The sequence below is a fragment of the Podarcis filfolensis genome (assembly GCF_964270895.1).
Source record: "Podarcis filfolensis genome assembly, chromosome: 7".
Classification (NCBI taxonomy): Eukaryota; Metazoa; Chordata; class Lepidosauria; order Squamata; family Lacertidae; genus Podarcis; species Podarcis filfolensis.
The window spans coordinates 6,980,234-7,001,261 of NC_139603.1; the positions used below are offsets into that span (position 1 = coordinate 6,980,234).

At 43.0% G+C, this 21,028-nt stretch overlaps 3 protein-coding genes across 7 annotated transcripts in view; 1 reads left to right on the forward strand and 2 right to left on the reverse strand.

Moving 5' to 3' along the window:
* The window catches only part of DGKH (diacylglycerol kinase eta), a 764,231-nt gene that overhangs the window by 374,159 nt on the left and 369,044 nt on the right, over positions 1–21,028 (reverse strand). The gene's annotated exons all lie outside the window — the stretch shown is intronic.
* Positions 462–20,592, reverse strand: DNAJC15 (DnaJ heat shock protein family (Hsp40) member C15). 2 transcript variants are annotated; one of them, XM_083624802.1, is made up of 6 exons: positions 20,418–20,592; positions 10,724–10,775; positions 10,047–10,120; positions 7,414–7,490; positions 5,243–5,313; positions 462–712 (listed from the first exon to the last, which is right to left on the reverse strand). In XM_083624802.1, the coding sequence occupies exons 1-6, from the start codon at positions 20,430–20,432 to the stop codon at positions 642–644; spliced, it is 360 nt and encodes a 119-aa protein (XP_083480928.1). In that variant the 5' UTR covers positions 20,433–20,592; the 3' UTR covers positions 462–641. The 2 variants fall into 2 exon arrangements, with proteins under 2 accessions (XP_083480928.1, XP_083480929.1); XM_083624803.1 differs by lacking the exon at positions 20,418–20,592 and adding an exon at positions 19,974–20,051.
* Positions 20,291–21,028, forward strand: part of EPSTI1 (epithelial stromal interaction 1) — a 37,295-nt gene continuing 36,557 nt past the window's right edge. For both annotated transcript variants that reach the window (XM_083624772.1, XM_083624773.1), the window contains exon 1: positions 20,291–20,357. In XM_083624772.1, coding sequence (XP_083480898.1) covers positions 20,306–20,357 — 52 coding nt within the window. In that variant the 5' untranslated portion in view covers positions 20,291–20,305. The remainder of the gene's footprint in view (positions 20,358–21,028) is intronic.

The window sequence follows — 21,028 nt, forward strand, 5'->3', positions numbered from 1 at the left end:
CATCCCAGCAGAAACCGTCGGTTTCTTCTGAGTGATAACAATACCTTCTTGACACACAAAGTGGCACTCTATGTACTGGCTGCAAAAACAAAACCAGGAAAAAGGAGTTAGATAACATCACTATAAATTGTTGTGGTGATTCAGAAGTTCTATTTGAAATCAAGCTAGATTTGGCTTTCTCAGTTTCTCTGGTAACCTCTCTTACATCATGGATGCTGGCTCATCAACGTTGGATGTTGTTTTATTGGTAAGGTTGCTGCAGGTTTACTACGGACTTTGGCTTGAATAATAAGCTTATATTGTATTGCATTATCTCATAGGGGAGGTCTTCCTCACCCGGGCTGCCATTGCTGATGTCTCTCACTGTTTTGGCTCCTAGAGGCAGATGCAAGGGCCGGGGGGGGGGGTGCGGGGTTATTACCCATGCAAATATACTTCCTACAAGAACGGCACATGTGAGGTTTCTAATACTGAAAGTGAATTTTATTATTAAGTGCTTGAAATTACAAATTCAACTTTCTGAATACACTGTAGCTGAAGATCAGATCCAACATTAGCACCCAACACAAAACAGAAAGCTGTTTTACAGGAGTAAGCTGCATGATGTACGATGCTTCCTAACGAAACAGAATCCTGGAGCCTTAATGTTTACTGCTTGATTCCAACAAATCTTTTGCTTCATTGATTTTCGTTGCCAAGTAAGGAGAGCCACCTAAATAAAGAGAAGAGAGAATAAAGTGAAGACTACATAATGCTGGATTTAACAATAAGCCTACTCCACAGTTATGGAAAGTAAATTTCACATGTCATCTCACCAAGTTTCATTAACTTTCTAACAAGAAATTGACACAAGTATCACAATGAACCACAATCCTAAGGGCAATCAAACTGCTTTTTCTGACGGCGCAATTCTATCCGTGTCTACTTGGAAGTAAATTCCATTAGAGTCCACTAGGGTTCAACTTACTCCCAGGTATAGTATAGCATTTCAGGTTAAGACACAAGACAACTGGCTTCCCTAAGTCTATTGACTGGCTAATGTCTCATTTTGTTAGGCAGTGGGTTCTCTGGAATATCCACAAGCAAAAATTTGGAGTGATGCAATTCAGAGCCTTCTCAGTGGTGGCACACCATTTGTGAAACCCTTCCCAGTGAGGCCTACCTGGTGCCAACACACTTTCAGCACCAGACAAGATGTTGTGTTTTCCCAGGCTTCTTAATAAGCTGCTTGTGTTTCATCTTAGCCGACCCAAAACTTCTGCTGAAGAGCAATATCAACATCTTTTCAATGAATGAATGAAGTGAAGCACTGATTTCTTCAAAGTCATTCCAGGCCAGTGCTGGGCTTTGAAGTCTATGTCAGGGCTGAGGAACATTTAGAACCCGAGGGCCATATTCTCTCACGGGCAGCCTTTCAGGGGCCACATGCCAGTGGTGGGCAGAGCCATGGATGAGGCTCTTCACCAGGCCCTGAAGTTCCCCACTCCTGACCTAGAGGCAAGGAAACACTGCTCTCCATCATAAGATAGTTAGGATTGCTTTCCCAAGATCAATTCCACAAGGACAGATATATCGTTGTGCAGTAACAGCATCAAATCCTCAGACCACAGGCAGATTAAGGTACCGCACCATGTTTAATTTATTTTTGACAGCATGCTTTGAAGGAAACTCCAGCAGGAATATTTTAACGTAGAATCATTAGGTGTGCACTGCAAACATGCCCCATTTTTCAGTTAAGGCACAGGCATACCAGCCAAATGCATCACATTAATGCTGTTAGGCACAGAATACTGCCTTCTTCTTCCCTGTCCTCAACGCTGCCACTGCTTTCCAGTCCATCTAACAATCTGATTACAGTTCAGCAGCCTCGATGTTTGTTTTTTTCACTCTCCTCGAGTGCCAACCATCTGCCTCCTGCCACTGAAAATAACAACCAAAGGTCTGTTGTCAGGAGCTCACCGTGCAGCAACAAACACCTAGATGTTTTTCTGGGACAACGTGCTTTCCACTGCAGAACGTTATAAACAACCTTTTCTAAGCATCTGCTCGGAGGAATCACATACAATGGAAATTCCAGCTACAGATTACCATGCTATGAGAACCCTGCACTTGGTTCCCTTCTTTTTATAGTTTTTAATCCATGTGCTGACCCCTCTGCATTTAGGGTCTGGAGGGAAGGAAGGAGCAAAGTTGTGCAATGCTACATGCATATAGCCCCCTGCATAGAATAAACACCATCTGAAGCATGATGCCGCAGGATACATGAAACCTTGCATGGGCAAAGACATTTTGTACACCCCACATCTTGTATAGCATTATGTTAGCATCAGAGAAGCAAGAAGACAAGTGGGAAAGATACAAGACACTCTGCAGCACTTTCACAGCAGGAATCTGAGCATACACACAACAAAATCCTAACATGCATAGTGAAGTGAAGTCCATAGTGCCTTTACACCATTTAACAGGAACAGAAAAACCCCACAAATAATTAGTACATGTCGACAGGATACAGCTTCTCAAAGTGAGGTGTCTAGGTCACCTTTGGTTAATGTGGGGAGGGAGAGGGGGCTAGAAAATTGGGCGGATGTTGCTATACAGGTGGGCTAAGGGAAAGAAGAGAAAAACAAGTGAAAGACGAGGAAGGAAACTATGCTCTGGTGAGGTGGAAGTGGGGTATCTTGTGGGTAAAAGGAGAACCCTGAAGCCCCAAACTCTGAAGAGGGGCAGGGAGTGCTGCATTGCACATGCTTCTGATAAGGATCTCGACAAACAGGAACAGAAATACCTGGTAGATAAAAAACATATCACGGAATATGGATGTAACAGCAACAACCCTTGTGATTCTTTGATACTGTATTATGTTCTCCCATCAGGAGATTTTACCGTAGTCACTAATCAATATATTTTTATCTGTGTCTAGGAGCGTGTAAATATCTACGCCAGAAACTTGCCCCAACGTTTATTCAGGTATATAATGCCTGAATACACAATATTACTCCGCCAGGGCAATGCTGTAAATTGGCTGGCCTCAAATCTCATTGCTGAAAGTGCAGTAACTGGGAGAATCCCAAGCAGATGATGTTCCTTATCTGTGTTAGCCTTGGAATCACTAAAGAGCAGCATATAGCTTACACAGCATAGAGATTATTGCCACAGCCTCTCAAAATGTCCCATGCAGGGACATATTACAACTGGCTATAATACAGCCTCCGTCAGAGGATAATAGGCATGGAGACAGAGCAAAAATACAAACTAGGCCACAGATATGAAAACATGATATGATCTACATTTGTCAGCTGTGTATTTTCAACTCTTCTAATATTTGAATCTAATGTTATTTCACCTGTTGCGCTTGCTTTTTCAAAGCAAACCTCCATTAAGGAAATTGGCATTGTGCAAGACATTGTACATTCCCACGGCTGCTCTTGGAGCTGCCACGGCTTCTGCTGTGACAATGATTGATGTCTAGGAAGTTGACTGATGCCAGCAGAAGTGTCTTAGTCAAGGCCCACCCCCTAAAAATTATCAGAATGAGCTTGACCTCCTGTGGGAAACTGGAGTGGAAAAATCCCATGAAGGTCGCTTGGACAACTAAAACTTTACGCTGGGCCAAGACATCTGATATATGTCCAGCCCTTTTATGTCTTGAATGATGGATGGGCTAGGTGAAACGGAAGGAAGGATTGCGCCCGGTGCTGTCTCAAAAGCATTCTGCACATGTGTAAGTGGGTGCTGGGGAGCCATTAGAGTACTGTGCTATAGCAACTCCCCCTTCACTGCAGCTGAACTGCAAACCTCTTCCCTTTGCCCGTGACTCTCCAAGGTGTTAAGCAGCAGTGTTTTGACCACAGAATTACACTTCTTTGTTTGCCTCCAAATGTGTTTTCTTCCATCATTGTCTCGTTCCTGCATCTACAGAGTGAATCCAATTTTATTGATTTATTTAATGAATAAATTACTGGTAAAAAGAGGGGCAGGAAGAAATAAGAAATGGTGTGCTCCACACCTTTCACCTTAATGAGGTCAGGATTAATTTTATACTCCTGAAATGAGAAGGAATAAACTATAAATCTGTCAACGAGATATAAAAGTCTTCACTTCCCCCCTTTTGGCTTTTTAAATACTGTGCAACTCTATACCATCTGTTGTATCAAAGTACAAACAGCAACGAACATATGGGCTTTCCTTCTCAACCAGCTGTAGTGTAGTTAAAGTTATAATAAGAGCTTTTTGGGGAGATACATACATTAAAAACCTGGCTAGTTAAAACATCTGTGCCTGGTTTTATAGTTTTTAAGAGCGCTAAAATCTAGTACATACATTTGTATGACATTCTGCTCAAAAATGTGTTTGTCTATTTATGGCTGCACATACTCTGTTCATATAGACATGGATTTTTGCAGCTTCATGGTTAATGTTTCCCCTTCTTCAAAAGCGAGCTACTTCACACAGTGGTTCTTCATGCTGTGTTTGACAGCTACTTAGTTTGTGATCAAGTGTTGTTGTTTAGTCGTTTAGTCGTGACCGACTCTTCGTGACCCCATGGACCAGAGCACGCCAGGCACTCCTGTCTTCCACTGCCTCCCGCAGTTTGGTCAGACTCATGTTTGTAGCTTCGAGAACACTGTCCAATCATCTCATCCTCTGTCATCCCCTTCTTCTTGTGCCCTCAATCTTTCCCAACATCAGGGTCTTTTCCAGGGAGTCTTCTCTTCTCATGAGGTGGCCAAAGTATTGGAGCCTCAGCTTCAGGATCTGTCCTTCCAGTGAGCACTCAGGGCTGATTTCCTTAAGAATGGATACGTTTGATCTTCTTGCAGTCCATGGGACTCTCAAGAGTCTCCTCCAGCACCATAATTCAAAAGCATCAATTCTTCTGCGATCAGCCTTCTTTATGGTCCAGCTCTCACTTCCATACATCACTACTGGGAAAACCATGGCTTTAACTATATGGACCTTTGTTGGTAAGGTAATGTCTCTGCTTTTTAAGATGCTGTCTAGGTTTGCCATCACCTTTCTCCCAAGGATCAAGTAAATGACCCCAAAGGCAGCTATACATTCCTTCCTTTCGATCACAGAGATTGGATGCAAATCTGTCTCATACTGCAGGCAACACTTCCGAGATATGTTTTGCAATGCACTGCAGCGAATTTGTGAAGTTAGTGATTAGCGTTTTGCTTCATACACATGTGAAGAGAGAAGGTCTACCTATCAACTAATATTTATGAAACTCAAAGCTTACCTTTATCAGGGTGATTCAAAAGCATGATTCGTCTGTGAGCATTTCTAATCTTGGCCTTCCCAGCGGATGGACTGTAAAGATAAATTTAGAGTGTTTACCATAAATAAAGATTCTTGCGGGCTCTAAATTAGCAAAATTGTTTTCTTCTGATAAACAACATCTAGAGGTAGTTACAGGTAGGTAGCCGTGTTGGTCTGCTGTAGTCGAAACAAAACAAAACAAAATCCTTCCAGTAGCACCTTAGAGACCAACTAAGTTTGTTACTGGTATGAGCTTTCGTGTGCATGCACACTTCTTGAGATATCAAAGTATCTGAAGAAGTGTGCATGCACACAAAAGCTCATACCAAGAACAAACTTAGTTGGTCTCTAAGGTGCTACTGGAAGGATTTTTTTAAAATTTTGTTTCAACATCTAGAGGTATTTGCCATCTGGTGGGGAAGTGACAGTATTACATCCTTGAAGAATGAAGTTTCAAAGTAATCCATAGCTTTGCGTTTTGGGGATCTTTTGAGAGTGGTCTACACGCATTTACACATGAGTATTCACCTGTGCTGATCAGTGGTACGAGACACCTGCAAGCAGTGCCAACAGTCAAAACACACGGCACTGACAGAAAGTGTCTTGCTGGAGCATGAGATGGAGAAATCCCCTCCTAGTGGTGCAGCGATAAAACTGCTAGCACATTTGCAAAGCTAAGCAGGGTTTCAGATTGGATGGGGGACCACGTGTTGAGATTCCTGCATTGCAGAGGGTTGCACCAGTCGACCCTCGGGATGCCTTCCAACTCTTACCATTCAGTGGAGAGAGTGGACTATCAAATCAGGCTGCAAGAGTACATCTTTTTCCCAACAGGTCCACCAGCCTGAGCACTGCTGTGTTGCAGCAGCCCTGTTGGAAATATCCAGCCCAGAGATCTATGGAAGGGCCTCATCCCCTTTGTCTGTTGTTTGGATAGCTGCCGTTTGTGGGGGGCAACTGGTGTGTCCTCTTCAGTGAGGCCATCACAAAGTTTACTCCAATCTGTTTGTCAGAGCTCGTGTTTGCGGAAGAGTAGCCTGGCTGGGGACGCAGGTGGCGCTGTGGGTTAAACCACAGAGCCTAGGACTTGCTGATCAGAAGGTCGGTGGTTCGAATCCCCATGACGGGGTGAGCTCCCGTTGCTCGGTCCCTGCTCCTGCCAACCTAGCAGTTCGAAAGCACCTCAAAGTGCAAGTAGATAAATGGATACCGCTCCGGCGGGAAGGTAAATGGCGTTTCCATGCGCTGCTCTGGTTCGCCAGAAACGGCTTAGTCATGCTGGCCACATGACCTGGAAGCTGTACGCTGGCTCCCTCGGCCAATAAAGCGAGATGAGTGCCACAACCCCAGAGTCGGCCTTGTGAATTTCAGGGGAAATCCTTTACCTTTAGCCTGGCTGGGAGTAGGGCTGACGCCCACAAATTCAGGTCTACATGCCTGGTGTGTGGGAGACTGAGTGCTTGTTATAATGTAGTTCCGCTTGTAGGCATTGGGCCGTGTAGTTTAATGAACTGAGCAGAGTGAGTGATCATGGGCTTGGGGGGGGGGGAAGTTGGGAGGCTGCTTGGCAGGGCTGGCCTATCAGGTAAAATATTGAGGGGTGGGAGGGGGAGGGAATGGGTCACATGCGCTGCCAGGGGGAGGAAATGGCCCCAAATGACTGGTTGACCCATACAGAGGCTACACACTCAGTCTACACAGGACTCCTTCTGACTAGCTCATGTGCACAAAGCATAGATTTTAAGTCATCCAAGTTCTGAATCATGTAGCATTAAACATGTGCAAAACTGCAGAAGTATAACTGAATGTGCCACTTAAAACTGTTTTTAATACGGGAGAATTGGTATCCAAATTTGCTAATTTCCCCCTTCCATCTTCATCCTTTCTGTACTGTTCAATTTAGTATAAGCCACTTTTTTATTTTGTAAGCTATTTTGAATTTATTGGCAGAAGTATACAAGTATATAAAGGTAAATAAATACCAAGAGTTCTTTCAACGCAGCAAACTGGGTAATTTTTGGAGGCCACTTCTTTTAGTGCTTTGTATCCTTAATAAAACTACTGGATAAGATGGCCCTACCCCACATTTCACACCACTTTTCTTTCAGGCTTTGGCACAGAATAGATTCTGTTTCAATGCAAAACACTTACCTTGTGCCTAAAATAAGACTAGCTTCTCGGTGATTCATTTTCTGTTCGAATCCGCCTTTATAATAGGAAGAAAGATTCTGTATGGGAGAGACAAGATGAAGTAATTTGATCTGTGTGTGAGGTATAATGACCTTGATTCAATTTTGTAGCTAGGGCAAAAAGTGGCAGCTAGGCAACTCAACGTTTTGTCTTGCTGCAGTCGCACGGCATTGCTCTCAAACGAGCTGCACTGCCTACCAATAACCGATTGGGCCAAGTTTGAGGTTTTGGTCCTCACCTGTAAAGCCCTAACACAGGCATAGGCAACCTCGGCCCTCCAGATGTATTGGGACTACAACACCCATGATCCCTAGCTAACAGGACCAGTGGCCAGGGGTGATGGGAATTGTAGTCCCAAAACATCTGGAGGGCTGAGGTTGCCTATGCCTGCCCTAACAGTTTGGGAGCAGGTGATGTAAGGGAGCATCTTCACCTCTCTTGTCCTATTCAAGTGTTACATGTAGGAGTTTAAATATCCAGAGATGTAGTGATCAGGTGGGATTGCTATGAGGAATTATAACAAATATAGAGTAAGCCATCTGTGTCAGCAATGAAAGCATTGCATTGACTGGGTTTAAACTATTTTGATATGATTCTTGATCAATCTACACCTCTGCATCTCTGGCCATTTCCTCTACTGCCCATTTCTCTTGTCACGTACACAGCCCAGTTGCTTAGACAGGCAGGCTCCTGGGTCATCAAAGACAGTGGGCAAGTTTATTTTATGTAGCTTTCTAATATGTTAATCTTAGGATGTTAATTTTAGGGCCAGGAAACAGATCTCACATGAAGGTGATAATGATTGCTGTCCTCCTGGCCATTCTCCTTATCATGTGTATTGCTTGTTTATCACCTCCGGGGTTGCCAAATGCTCTTCTTTGTAGTTCTGTTCTTTGTTTACCCTGTGCTTAATTAGTTTTGGTGGTTTAACTTTCTCCCCACGTGGGTTTGTGGAAATGCTCAGAAGAAATCTGATTGGTTCTTATGAACACTCTGTAAAAAGTTCTTTTGTGAATAAAACTACCTGGGCCAGGGGCTGCACACGGACAGGCACAGAGAGACGATTATACGTACCCTTCCCAGAGTCTTGCTGGTTCAAGTCTCCATGTGTATTCTTATTAATCAGAGTTCAATCCTTCCTTTACTTTGTGAACGCAACAGTTACAATCAGTTGAGGAGGCATCCAGAGGAAGAGGCTTTTCGGTGATGGCACCCTTCTTAATAAATCACCTCCCCTCTGAGCTCAGGCAGATGCCACTAAGTTTTGATGCCTACTAAGAATATATCTATGTTCCCAGGACTTTATGAGTGTTTAATTCCAACAGACTGTTTATGTTTCAACTCTGCCCTGTGTATATTGATTTTAATGTGAATAGTATATTTTATAAATGTGTTGTTACTCTGCCTCCAGACTGATGTGGCAAGTGGTATGGAATCTAGTTAGAAGGGACCCCGAGAGTCATCTAGTCCAACCCCTGCAATGCAGGAATCTCAACTAAAGCATCTCTGCCTCCAACCTCTGCTTTAAAAAGATCAGATTTGGTTTTGAAATATGATCAATGGAACAAGACTTTTGCTGTTGCTAGAGGAGATAAAATCATATTGTATCTAATGTAAAGTAGTCATATTAGACACAATAGCTGAGAGAAAAAAGTAAGTCATAAGGTCTCTTTGTAGTTTTCAAAAATGATTCTTAACTCCTAAGTCCTAAAGTATTAGTAGGGTGCTCTTTCCTACGTTTTGTGTGATTCTGAATATATTGAACTTCTATTTAAAGCTGTAGCTTTAATATTGATCAAAGTCCCTTTGAATCTAATTTCATTTGCATTGAGGGATCAAAAGATTTCCTCCAAGCGAACTAGTTGATCTGGAACCTGATTTATACAACTAAACTCACTAAAACTGGAAATTGGAAGGATGCACTTATTCGCTCTGTAGAAATGCGTAGGAATTACGCATAGTAATGGTTTACTATCTCAATCCATTATTTGAATGCAGAATTTTAAAAAAGATATGATTGGCAAGACCTAGGGAAAACATGTGTGCACAGAACCAAAAGAAAGGGGGAAAGTTAATATGGAAGACATGAAATGGATAGCTGAACTAAAGTGTTCGTTTTTCTTAAAACTTAATTCTGCTTTTTACGCCTGTCCTCTTCCCTTTTCTAAACAAGCTTCTTAAAATTGGCTATTGCCTGCAAGACTCAAGGAGATACTGTCATGTTCATCTGCCCTAGACCCTTTGGCTCAATGCGACATGAGGTATAAGTGGGATTTGACAGAAGAAAGCCAACTACTTTGGATTCTAGTGAAGGACAAGTAGGCTGGCTGCTTGCCTTGCACCCCCAGGTTTCACTTCCACCCAGGACTGGAATAAATGTAAAGGAAATGTGGTAACCATATACCTGAGAGTCCCTTGACTGCCTGGCCAACCCAGACTTACAGCCGTGGTGGGACAGGAAGTGAATGAGTCCCTGTTCTGTTATTGTAGTCATCACCTAGTTGGGTCAGGGTTAGGTATACTTATCCTGCAACGTTATCTCTGTCTCTCTCAAGCTTCTAATCTCACCAGAGAGACCTGAGCTCTAAACTTACAGCGGCTGAAATTTTCCTTGCTGTTTCTGTGATTACTTGTTCTAGTGGTTTCCAGAGCTGGAATGCATAACGACCTATAAAATATTGAAACAAAAGGCAATTTAACATCTGTTCATCTGCTAAGCAAGCATGCAGCAACAGTAATTTCTGCAAGAAAACAGAGAAGAACCCAATTTTTCATCTCATTTGTCTGAAGGTCCAAATTGTTGCCCTTTCCTGATTCAAAACGTTCCCTGAGTGGCTGCTTTTGGAGGCAAGCCCAGCAATGCACCACGATGAGCTGGCAGGCATATCTCCCATTTATAGCATCACCAGGAAAGCTGTCTTTTAAGAGAATCATTAGGAATAGCAAAATTCTTAGGTTAATAAGCAAGTCTTTTATAAACCTGCCTTGTGAATTTCAGGGGAAATCTTTCTATTCAAATTTATTTCCTTGGTCTGAAAGCTTAGGATACTGGAGAGTCACTGGTAGCTAGAGTAAGCAATCCAGGGTTCAGTGGGTCCATTATAAATATAGAAAATATAAAATATTACAATATAAAAAGAAGTTCAAGTCCTTTTCTCATTAAAACACATTCCATTACTATTCAATTTGTCTCAAGAAATGCAGTAATGGGTGACACATTTGTTTCTAAACACACACACACACACACCTCTCCCCCCCCCCCCAAACTTACCAGCAAAAGCAATGGCTGCAACACCAAGGCCAATACTTATCATAGATCGAGCCTGTTTAAAATAATAACATAATACAATTATATAGGAATGTATTAAGTTGGAACTAGTCAAGCTGGCAATACATATAACAAACAGTGGAGGAAAATTCAAAAGGAGTCCAAGTAATTTTAAATACTGACACCAGATTTATAGGTGTCAATATTTAGTATTTTAATATGTTATACTTAATAGGTTTTCTAAGGCACAGTACATACAGCCCTGCCCATAGCTCGCTAGGCAACTTCCTTTCCTTTCCCCACAAAATCTTCCCTGCAGCACTATCTCAAGCCTGATGTAACTGGATTTTCAGCAGATTGAACCACACCTCTCACTTCCAGCCAGTGTTAGAAATTTCCCAGGCGCCAGGTGCTTTTTGTGACTGACAAGGGTCCAACCGGGACTACATGGAGATCTCTGGTTGACAGGTTGGCGACAGACATCTCCCTCTGGTTGGCCTCTCCAGCTTTCTTAAGCAGGTCAGCAGCAGAGCTTATTTATTGCATTTATATCCCATCTTTTACTCCAAGGAACACAGTGGTACCTCGGGTTACATACGCTTCAGGTTACATACGCTTCAGGTTACAGACTCCGCTAACTCAGAAATAGTGCTTCAGGTTAAGAACTTTGCTTCAGGATAAGAACAGAACAGGGCTCCGGCAGCGTGGCAGCAGCAGGAGGCCCCATTAGCTAAAGTGGTGCTTCAGGTTAAGAACAGTTTCAGGTTAATTCGTTATTATAATTATATTTTTAAATAATAATATATAATTATTATATTTAATAATATAATATTATTAAATTAATTTATTTTAAATTATTTTAAATTAAAATAATTATATTAAATTATTAAATAAAATAATAATAATAATGGAAAATAAATATATAAGCATATATAATAATATAATATAATAAAATAATAATAAGTATTATAATTATAATTATAATTCAGGTTAATCCGACCTCCAGAACGAATTAAGTACTTAACCCGAGGTACCACTGTACATGGTCACGCGCCCCCCCCCTTAATCTTTACAACGACCCTGAAAGGTAGGCTAAGAGGTTGCTACTGACTCTAAGGCATAGCTGTCAACTTTTCCCTTTTTTAAAGGGAAATCCCCATATTCCGAATAGGATTCCTCGCAAGAGAAGGGAAAAGTTGACAGCTGTGCTCTAAGGTCACCCAGTGAGCTTCATGACAGAATGGGGATTTGAACCCTGATCTCCTCGTCCGACACTCTCACCGCTACACCTCCTGGCTCCCTGTAGTCCTTCTGCTATGGAGCAGCTATATAAACTGAGCAGGTAAATAAATATGGGGAAAGCAAAATGTCACTTAGAGAAAGATCTGAAATATTTCCCTTGAAGCTTGAATTTGTTTTATTCCAGATTGCTCTATTTGATGTTTTAATGTGTTGTAAACCGCTGTGATATTTTTTCTGTAAAATATAAAGCAGTATAGAAACCTAGAAACGAATGATAAAATTCACAGTTTAAAAAAAGCACTTGGACATTACACTGTGGCAACTGCAACCTAGGTTTAAGGCACCATTTGGCAATTAGCTTATACACCTGAGTTTCTGCTTCCAGCAATTACCATACTTTGGGAAACATGGAACCATGATGGTTTATTACCAAGATTCTACACATTTTATTTTACTTTCAGACCACTCTTCAACATGCATATCACAAAATATAAACATTAGATTTAACAGGATTAAAAACACTGCATCCAACCATTAAAAAATAAGCAGGCTTAGGGTTGCACACATACCCAATGCCTGGGTTGATAATATGTGTTTTAAGCTGCCACTGAGAAATCATTGATGAGGGATAAAATTGTACCTCCAAAATGGTGGAACATCTACATATGAGGTGCCACCATAAGGAAGACTGTATCCTGAATCACCATAATATCAGCTATACCCATTGGTAGGATATGGTTTCCCCTGAAGATAGCAAGGCTTGGATTGGCAGATACGGGGAGAGGCATTCATGTACAGTCGTACCTTGGTTGACGAACAGAATGCGTTCCGGGAGTCCATTCAACTCCTGGAACCATTCAAAAATCAAGGTGCGGTTTCCGATTGGCTGCAGGAAGTTCCAATTGGAAGCCACGGAAGCTGCATCGGACATTCAGCTTCTGAAAATTGTTCAAAAACCAGAACACTCACTTCCGGTTTTCGATCATTTGGGAGCTAAAATGTTTGGCAACTAAGCCGTTCGTCAACCAAGGTATGACTGTACTTTGTTTCTCAACACACCAGCAAAAGTAATAGTTGCAACACCAACACAAGTGGTGATGAAGTCGTTCAGGGCTTTATACATTTAAGATAAACACCCTGAATTGGCCTAGTAGTAGATCAGCAGCCAGTGCAGCTCCTGAAGAGTCCCATTTGTTGTACTGTTCAAAGCACTTGTGGCTGCATTCTGCACCAGCTGCAGCTTCCAGACCCTATTCCAGGATAGGTCCACATAGACTGTGTTAAGTGTTATCTAGCTGGGAGGTTATTAAGCCATGAATAACTGCAGCCACGTTACTCTAGTCCAGGAAGGGGTATAGCTGGCAAGCCTGATGCAGCAAGAAATAGGCCCTTCAGCACCAAATCCATCCGGGCCTCAAATAACAAAGCCTCCCATTTTCAAGTTCAGTCCTGTTATTTCAACGGGAGCACAACTCTATCAAGAACACTATATTACCGCAATGCAGTGTGCTCTATATCGGGCTGCCCTTGAGGTTACTGCAAAATTCAACAGCTTGACTGCTCACTGGGGCAGTATACAGTGGTACCTTGGGTTAAGAACGTAATTTGTTCTGGAGGTCTGTTCTTAACCTGAAACTGTTCTTAACCTGAAGCACCACTTTAGCTAATGGGGCCCCTGCTGCCACCACCGCACGATTTCTATTCTCAACCCGAAGCAAAGTTCTTAACCCGAGGTAATATTTCTGGGTTAGCAGAGTCTGTAACCTGAAGGGTATGTAACCCGAAGTACCACTGTATCACCATCGTATTATGTTGCTACTGACAGAATTGCTTTGGCTGTCTATTCTCTACCAGATTAGTTTCAAGGTGCTGTTATTGGTGTACAAAGCCCTACATGGCCCATGACCATGCTAATATCTACAAGATGGGTTGACTATGTAGGGGTAAGACCATCACCACATTCCACATTCCAACCCATTAGGAGCGCCATTGCACACAATTGCACCCAATGTTGGAACGGGACCTTTAGTGCAGCCGCAACCACCTTTTCGCACTGCTAAAGACATTCCTCTTTCAACCAGCCTTCTAAATGAAGATCTTTTCCCTAGTTGCTGTCTGCACTGGATTTGAAGTGACTTTATGTATGTGCTGTTACTTTAAATTGTATCAATTGTTTTTTAAAATTGCTCTTATATGCAGTTGACCCACCATCAAAGGCAAAATCTTGCAAAGTCAGGAATCCCCAGAACTTAAAGGTCTACTGCCAGTAAGAACTATAAAACCATTTATGTATCCCCAGTGGTGTTTCCACAAACTGCAGTATGAGAAATCTTGCTATAAACATGGATTCAATGAGAAATGCAAGGTCACATTTAAAACAATTTTTAAAGTGTTCAGTGACAGCAAGACCCAGCCCAAATCCTATAGCACTATTCAATTGTTTTCTTGCCATATGTCTAATTTCTGCATCGCTTGCTTCTGCATAAAGAGATTTAAGGTTTTTGTATTGTCCACACATACAGTTGCTGAACATTTACAGCTGCATATTCTTGCATGGCAGGGGATTGGACTAGATGATCCTCAGGGTCCCTTCGAACTCTACAATTCTCTCTCTGATGCACTAATAATATTGATTTCACAGGAAATAAAATTGTTAAGACTTCCTTTTCCTAGTCACATGTAAATAAATAACATGTGAAACTATCAATAAAGGTACTCAGTACTGTTGTAAGCTAAAATGCAAAAGAGCTTTAAAGGTGCTGCACTTAATTTCATTGAAGTAAATTGTAACTTTTCTCTATAAACCTGTTGTGAAATGGTAGTACAGTAACACTTTCCAGTATACAGATCTTTAAAACAGGAAATTCTAACAAACTTCATCTCACCTGTTAATGTGGCTAGACTTTATGGCCCTGCATAGAGTGAATATGCTGTACTGATTCAGCGCTTGCTTTCATTCCCTAAGAAATCACATTAATATTCTTTAACACCCCAGCAGATGCACCACTTCAAGTGATTACAGTTCGCTGTTGGAATTCTTGTCATGTTTTGCCTGGTTACAAAAACCTAACTCATCATTTTCAAGACTAATTCTTTCCACTTGTATGGCATCTTTAATCTAAACCTCTTGAAGCAGTTTACAAACATTAATTCTTACAATAAGAGACACAAGGTAATTAGATTGTTCATTTTGCTAATGGGAAGAGGCTATGTTTGTTGCCCCTGACCTCCAATCTATGCCAGAAGAAAACAGGTACTTTGTGTTAAGTGATCAAGAGGTTCATAGTATATTAGTACAAAACTAAAACAGATAACAGAAGTTGATCAGGAAGGGACTGGTGGTTGAGTGGCTCAATATGGCAGCAAGCAACTAAAGTAAATGTCATTTAGGTTTCTGACCTGCTCTATTGCTCTCTGCAATGAAAGACTGACATGCATCCCAACCCTGCAATTAAAATGTTTACATAATACACATTTTTACATAACACACATACAATCTCCAAGCCTACCATGACGTTTCATTTTGATATATTCCTACATAAAGCATGCAGTCTCATTGGAGCAGTGTTAGAAACTCAGATATGTAAGCTATTTGCCAAATGGCCCCTTAAAGCTAGGTTACAGGTGCAACAATGGAATGCCTAGTCACCATTTTTTCTTCTTCAAGATTACAAAGCAAAAAATGAATTTTGTATATTGTCAACGTTTTAATATATTTTACAATTCAGTCACACATTTTACCAATTACAGTAAATTTTTTTTGAAATGTGAATTAATGCATAATTCACATCAGTGACACATTTTTAATATCATATTTTAAATACCAATTGTTAACTGGATACCACATAAATAAATGGGGCTCAGCCACAGCAATAGTGGCCAACAATAAGTATTTATAAATACCAGTATGTATATCTATATGTACTCTTAATCCAAGATGTCGCAGCTTCAGCAAGTACTGCAGTCACAGTTAAATTTGCCTATTAAATCAAAATTATTGGAAGAACGGGCCTAACAGCACAATTCTAATCATTTCTAAATAGAAATAGATGTTACTGAATTCAAAAAGGCTTACTCTCAGGCAAATGGGATTGGGATTCATTATTTTTGAGCAGTCTCTCCAGAAGCATGCTTATGATTTGCAAGATAACAGTGGAAAACTACCTATGTAAATGTTAATTCATTTTGCAGACCTTCCTTTTAATATCCAGAATTTGAGAATCTCTTAAAACATAAAAAGATTAATGTAAGCACTACCCTTCCTCTCTCCCTTGATGGCTGCCATGTCCACTAAGTAATGTTTTCTTGTGTAAATATAACTAATGGGGCTCCAGTATTAGGGATTCATCACAATAAAACAACAAGGAGATGTCAGACCTACAACACTGTAGCCTAAGCGAAACAAACATTTGTAGGTTACAGTTGCCTTCATCAGATGCATACAGCAGTCTGACGAAGTGGGCTGCTTAAGTCTTTAAAATGCCATAGTATTAATTTGTGAGAAAGGGTGGTATACAAACTTAATATAAATTTATATAATGTCTATCTCTCAAAATGCCCATTTTGTATTTATGCTTTTCCATCAGCTTATCAGCTGTGACAGAAAGATATGCAACATGTTCTAGGTAACTTTCTTTGTATAGGAATGCCATCTTTTTCCTGGCGAGCACCTATGGCTGCAGCATATGTAGATCAGGTAGAAATTCAACTGGTGATGCTTATTTTATCACCATATGTCTGAAATGGGGAGGTTCCAGCAATTGGACCTCTGCCTGTCATCAAGCTGTCACAGGTACAGAAATCCTGTCATTAAAAAGTTGTAACTGGGTAGGAGCTTGTTTCTCAAATAAGAACGAAACCAGTTGCTTTAATATATTTAACTATGTTAAATGTGTAGGAGGAAGAAAACAGAAGTGCAAAACTGGACTGCAGAATAGAAGAACTGGCTTCAGAAATGGGTTGGGCAGGTGAAAGCAAGCTTAGTAACTGAATGGTGTAAAAGGCAAAATATCTGTATGACAAACCAGAGGGTTGGTGCTGTGGTGTATTTATTGTAATTAACTATGTTTTAATAGATCATATAGGTATGTTGTTCTACTTATATTTTTGTTTAATTGCTTTCTAATGATTGCTTCGCCCCCCCCTCCGTTTTTAGCTGTTTCTATTTTATCTGTAAGTCACTCTGAGTTCCTAACTGGGGGGAAAAGCAGGATATAAACATATAACAAAACTTACATCTATCTGGCCACTGGAGCAAATACCGAAGCCTCACAAGCCAATCCTGTTAAGAACCGGTGCTATATACCGTATCTCTAGTTAACAAAGCGAAAGAACATTTCCACTTTTCTTCTCGCCTATCTGCACAAATCAGTGTGCCCAGTGGCACGATGGGTTGACAGGCGTAAGCACCCTATAGAAATACTCTTTTATGTTTTCATGAAGTCGTGGAAATTCGCATAAGGAACTGCCAACACCAGAAACCCCAAATGGAGAAAGTGCCCAGATGCTTGCAATGCTCATTGGCCAGAATAGGGTGGCGAAGTTGGGAATAACCCCACCCCCAGCACCAGCTTGGGTGTAGGGCAGGGGTAGGCAACCTAAGGCCCAGGGGCCGGATGCGGCCCAATCGCCTTCTCAATCCGGCCCGCGGACGGTCTGGGAATCAGCGTGTTTTTACATAAGTAGAATATGTGCTTTTATTTCAAATGCATCTCTGGGTTATTTGTGGGGCATAGGAATTCGTTCATCCCCCCCCCCCCAAAAAAAAATTACAGTCTGGCCCCCCACATGGTCTGAGGGACGGTGGACTGGCCCACGGCTGAAAAAGGTTGCTGACCCCTGGAATAAGCAATGGTCAGCAGCTGCAAGAGACAAGCCCCGAATGTTGATAGGTATGTGAGCACAAGTGACTATGAGAGTGCATGTGAGAGAAGGGCTCTCCTAGCATCCTCCCCTCAGACTCCTTTCCCCTGTTGGGGGAGAACACAGAGCAACAGAGACAACTGTGTGGGAAGTTGCTATGGCACTCCCTGTGCAGTGGTTGCTTGTGCTGCTCAGACTGTCTTCCTGCAATACCAAAAGCACTGTGACTGTGTCCTCCATGCCATGCCGCTTGTTCTGCTGGTCTCCTGTACCTTTTTGAAGCTGCAGGGTGCAAATCAACTAACATTTTGCTTGCTTTCCGATTCACTCTCTCTGTAGCTCATCTCAGCCATCTTCCAGGTAGGCTTCTCCATGAATGACTTGTCCATTACCACATCCCGGCAGGGCTCAGGGTCTGCTCTCAGCCCCTCTGAGCTTCCGCAAGGGCAGATGCCAGCCTCCCTCACACTGCAGGCATAATGGACACACGCCACTCCAACCTCCAAGCAGGGCAAGATTCCAGGAGTTCCAGGCACATACCCAGGGTTTGCGTTCCCCTTGGAATTGGGGACAGAGGAGTAGAATGTGTACAGTGGTACCTCACGTTAAGTACTTAATTCGTTCCGGAGGTCCATTCTTAACCTGAAACTATTCTTAACCTGAAGCACCACTTTAGCTAATGGGGCCTCCTGCTGCGCCGCCGGAGCCCAATTTCTGTTCTCATCCTGAAGCAAAGTTCTTAACCCAAAGTAATATTTCTGGGTTAGCAGAGTCTGTAACCTGAAGCTTATGTAACCTGAAGCATATGTAGATGAAGGGAACGCAGTGGATGTAGCCTACCTTGATTTCAGCAAGGCATTTGACAAGGTGCCCCATGATATTCTTGTAAAGAAGCTGGTAAAATGCGGTCTTGACTATGCTACCACTCAGTGGATTTGTAACTGGCTGACTGACCGAACCCAAAGGGTGCTCATCAATGGTTCCTCTTCATCCTGGAGAAGAGTGACTAGTGGGGTGCCACAGGGTTCTGTCTTGGGCCCGGTCTTATTCAACATCTTTATCAACGACTTGTATGATGGACTCAAGGGCATCCTGATCAAATTTGCAGATGACACCAAACTGGGAGGGGTGGCTAACACCCCAGAGGACAGGATCACACTTCAAAACGACCTTGACAGATTAGAGAACTGGGCCAAAACAAACAAGATGAATTTTAACAGGGAGAAATGTAAAGTATTGCAATTGGGCAAAAAAAAATGAGAGGCACAAATACAAGATGGGTGACACCTGGCTTGAGAGCACTACATGTGAAAAGGATCTAGGAGTCTTGGTTGACCACAAACTTGACATGAGCCAACAGTGTGACGGGGCAGCTAAAAAAGCCAATGCAATTCTGGGCTGCATCAATAGGAGTAGAGCATCTAGATCAAGGGAAGTAATAGTGCCACTGTATTCTGCTCTGGTCAGACCTCACCTGGAGTACTGTGTCCAGTTCTGGGCACCACAGTTCAAGAAGGACACTGACAAACTGGAACGTGTCCAGAGGAGGGCAACCAAAATGGTCAAAGGCCTGGAAACGATGCCTTATGAGGAACGGCTATGGGAGCTGGGCATGTTTAGCCTGGAGAAGAGGAGGTTAAGGGGTGATATGATAGCCATGTTCAAATATATAAAAGGATGTCACATAGAGGAGGGAGAAAGGTTGTTTTCTGCTGCTCCAGAGAAGCGGACACGGAGCAATGGATCCAAACTACAAGAAAGAAGATTCCACCTAAACATTAAGAAGAACTTCCTGACAGTAAGAGCTGTTCGACAGTGGAATTTGCTGCCAAGGAGTGTGGTGGAGTCTCCTTCTTTGGAGGTCTTTAAGCAGAGGCTTGACAACCATATGTCAGGAGTGCTCTGATGGTGTTTCCTGCTTGGCAGGGGGTTGGACTCGATGGCCCTTGTGGTCTCTTCCAACTCTATGATTCTATGATATGTAACCTGAGGTATCACTGTACTTTTATTCAAAATGCATCTCCGGGTTATTTGTGGGGCACAGGAATTCGTTCTTTTTTTTTTTCTTTCTCCCCCCCAAAATATAGTCCGGCCCCCCACAAGGTCTGAGGGACGGTGGACCGGCCCACGGCTGAAAAAGGTTGCTGACCCCTGGCATAGGACAGGGGGGTCTCCGCACAGGCCCTGCTCTCCTCTCTCTCTCGCCCTTCTGAGGAGGTGGGCTTCCTCCCATGAGACTTTGGAGAGCTGGGGAAGGAGGTTCCCTTTTCGAAAGGGCTTCAGTTTAACGGCCGACCGGCCGCCTGAGTCAAAGACGCTGGAGGAGGAGCGGGAGGCCGCCGCTTCCCGCCCCTCGAGCACCAGCGGGGTCTGCAGGGCGACGGCGGGTCCTGCGCCGCCCAAGAATGACGAGGGGCGACAGGGAAAGGAAGGCCAGGACGAGGCCTCCCTACTGCGCAGGCGCGGCGGAGGGACGTCGCCATGGCGACAGCCGGGCGCTCGAGTGGGCGCCCAACTCCAGCTAGGCCGCAGGGTGCGTGCGCACGCCGCTGAGCCACCACCCCCCCCACCGTATCCGACCCTGTCCACTCACCAGCCCCTCGTTCATGCCGGGCCCGCCGCCGCTGCCGCCCTTGTACTCGGCGTAGCGAAGGCGCTCTCCCTCCGAGGCGCCCCTCGCGCTCCCTATCGCGGTCAGGCAAAGCGAAATGGAGAAAGCTGTGGCGGCTACGGGGCGCCGCGAGGGACAAACTCGGAGCGCCTCTCTTCGCTTTTGCCCTCCCATGGACAGGGGAAGCTGCGCTGAGCATGCGCGAAGTCCGTCAGCCGCCTCGAGCCCCTGCTGGGAAAAAGGCGGCGTGTAAGCGAAATACGTAGGCGAAACAAAATAATAAAAATCCAGTAGCACCTTAGAGACTAACTAAGCTTGTTATTGGTATGAGCTTCCGCGTGCATGCACACTTCTTCAGATACACATTTCATGTGCATGCACACGAAAGCTCATACCAATAACAAACTTAGTCTCTAAGGTGCTACTGGAATTTTTAAATTTTGTTTCGACTACGGCAGACCAACTCAGCTAACTACCTGTAACGAAATACATAGTTATCTTGGGGATTTTAGCGCTCTGGGTTATCTGCTGGCAACCCTACAAAAGAGATGCAAGAAATGAATTAAGTCATTCTGCTCTAGGTGCTTAGCATG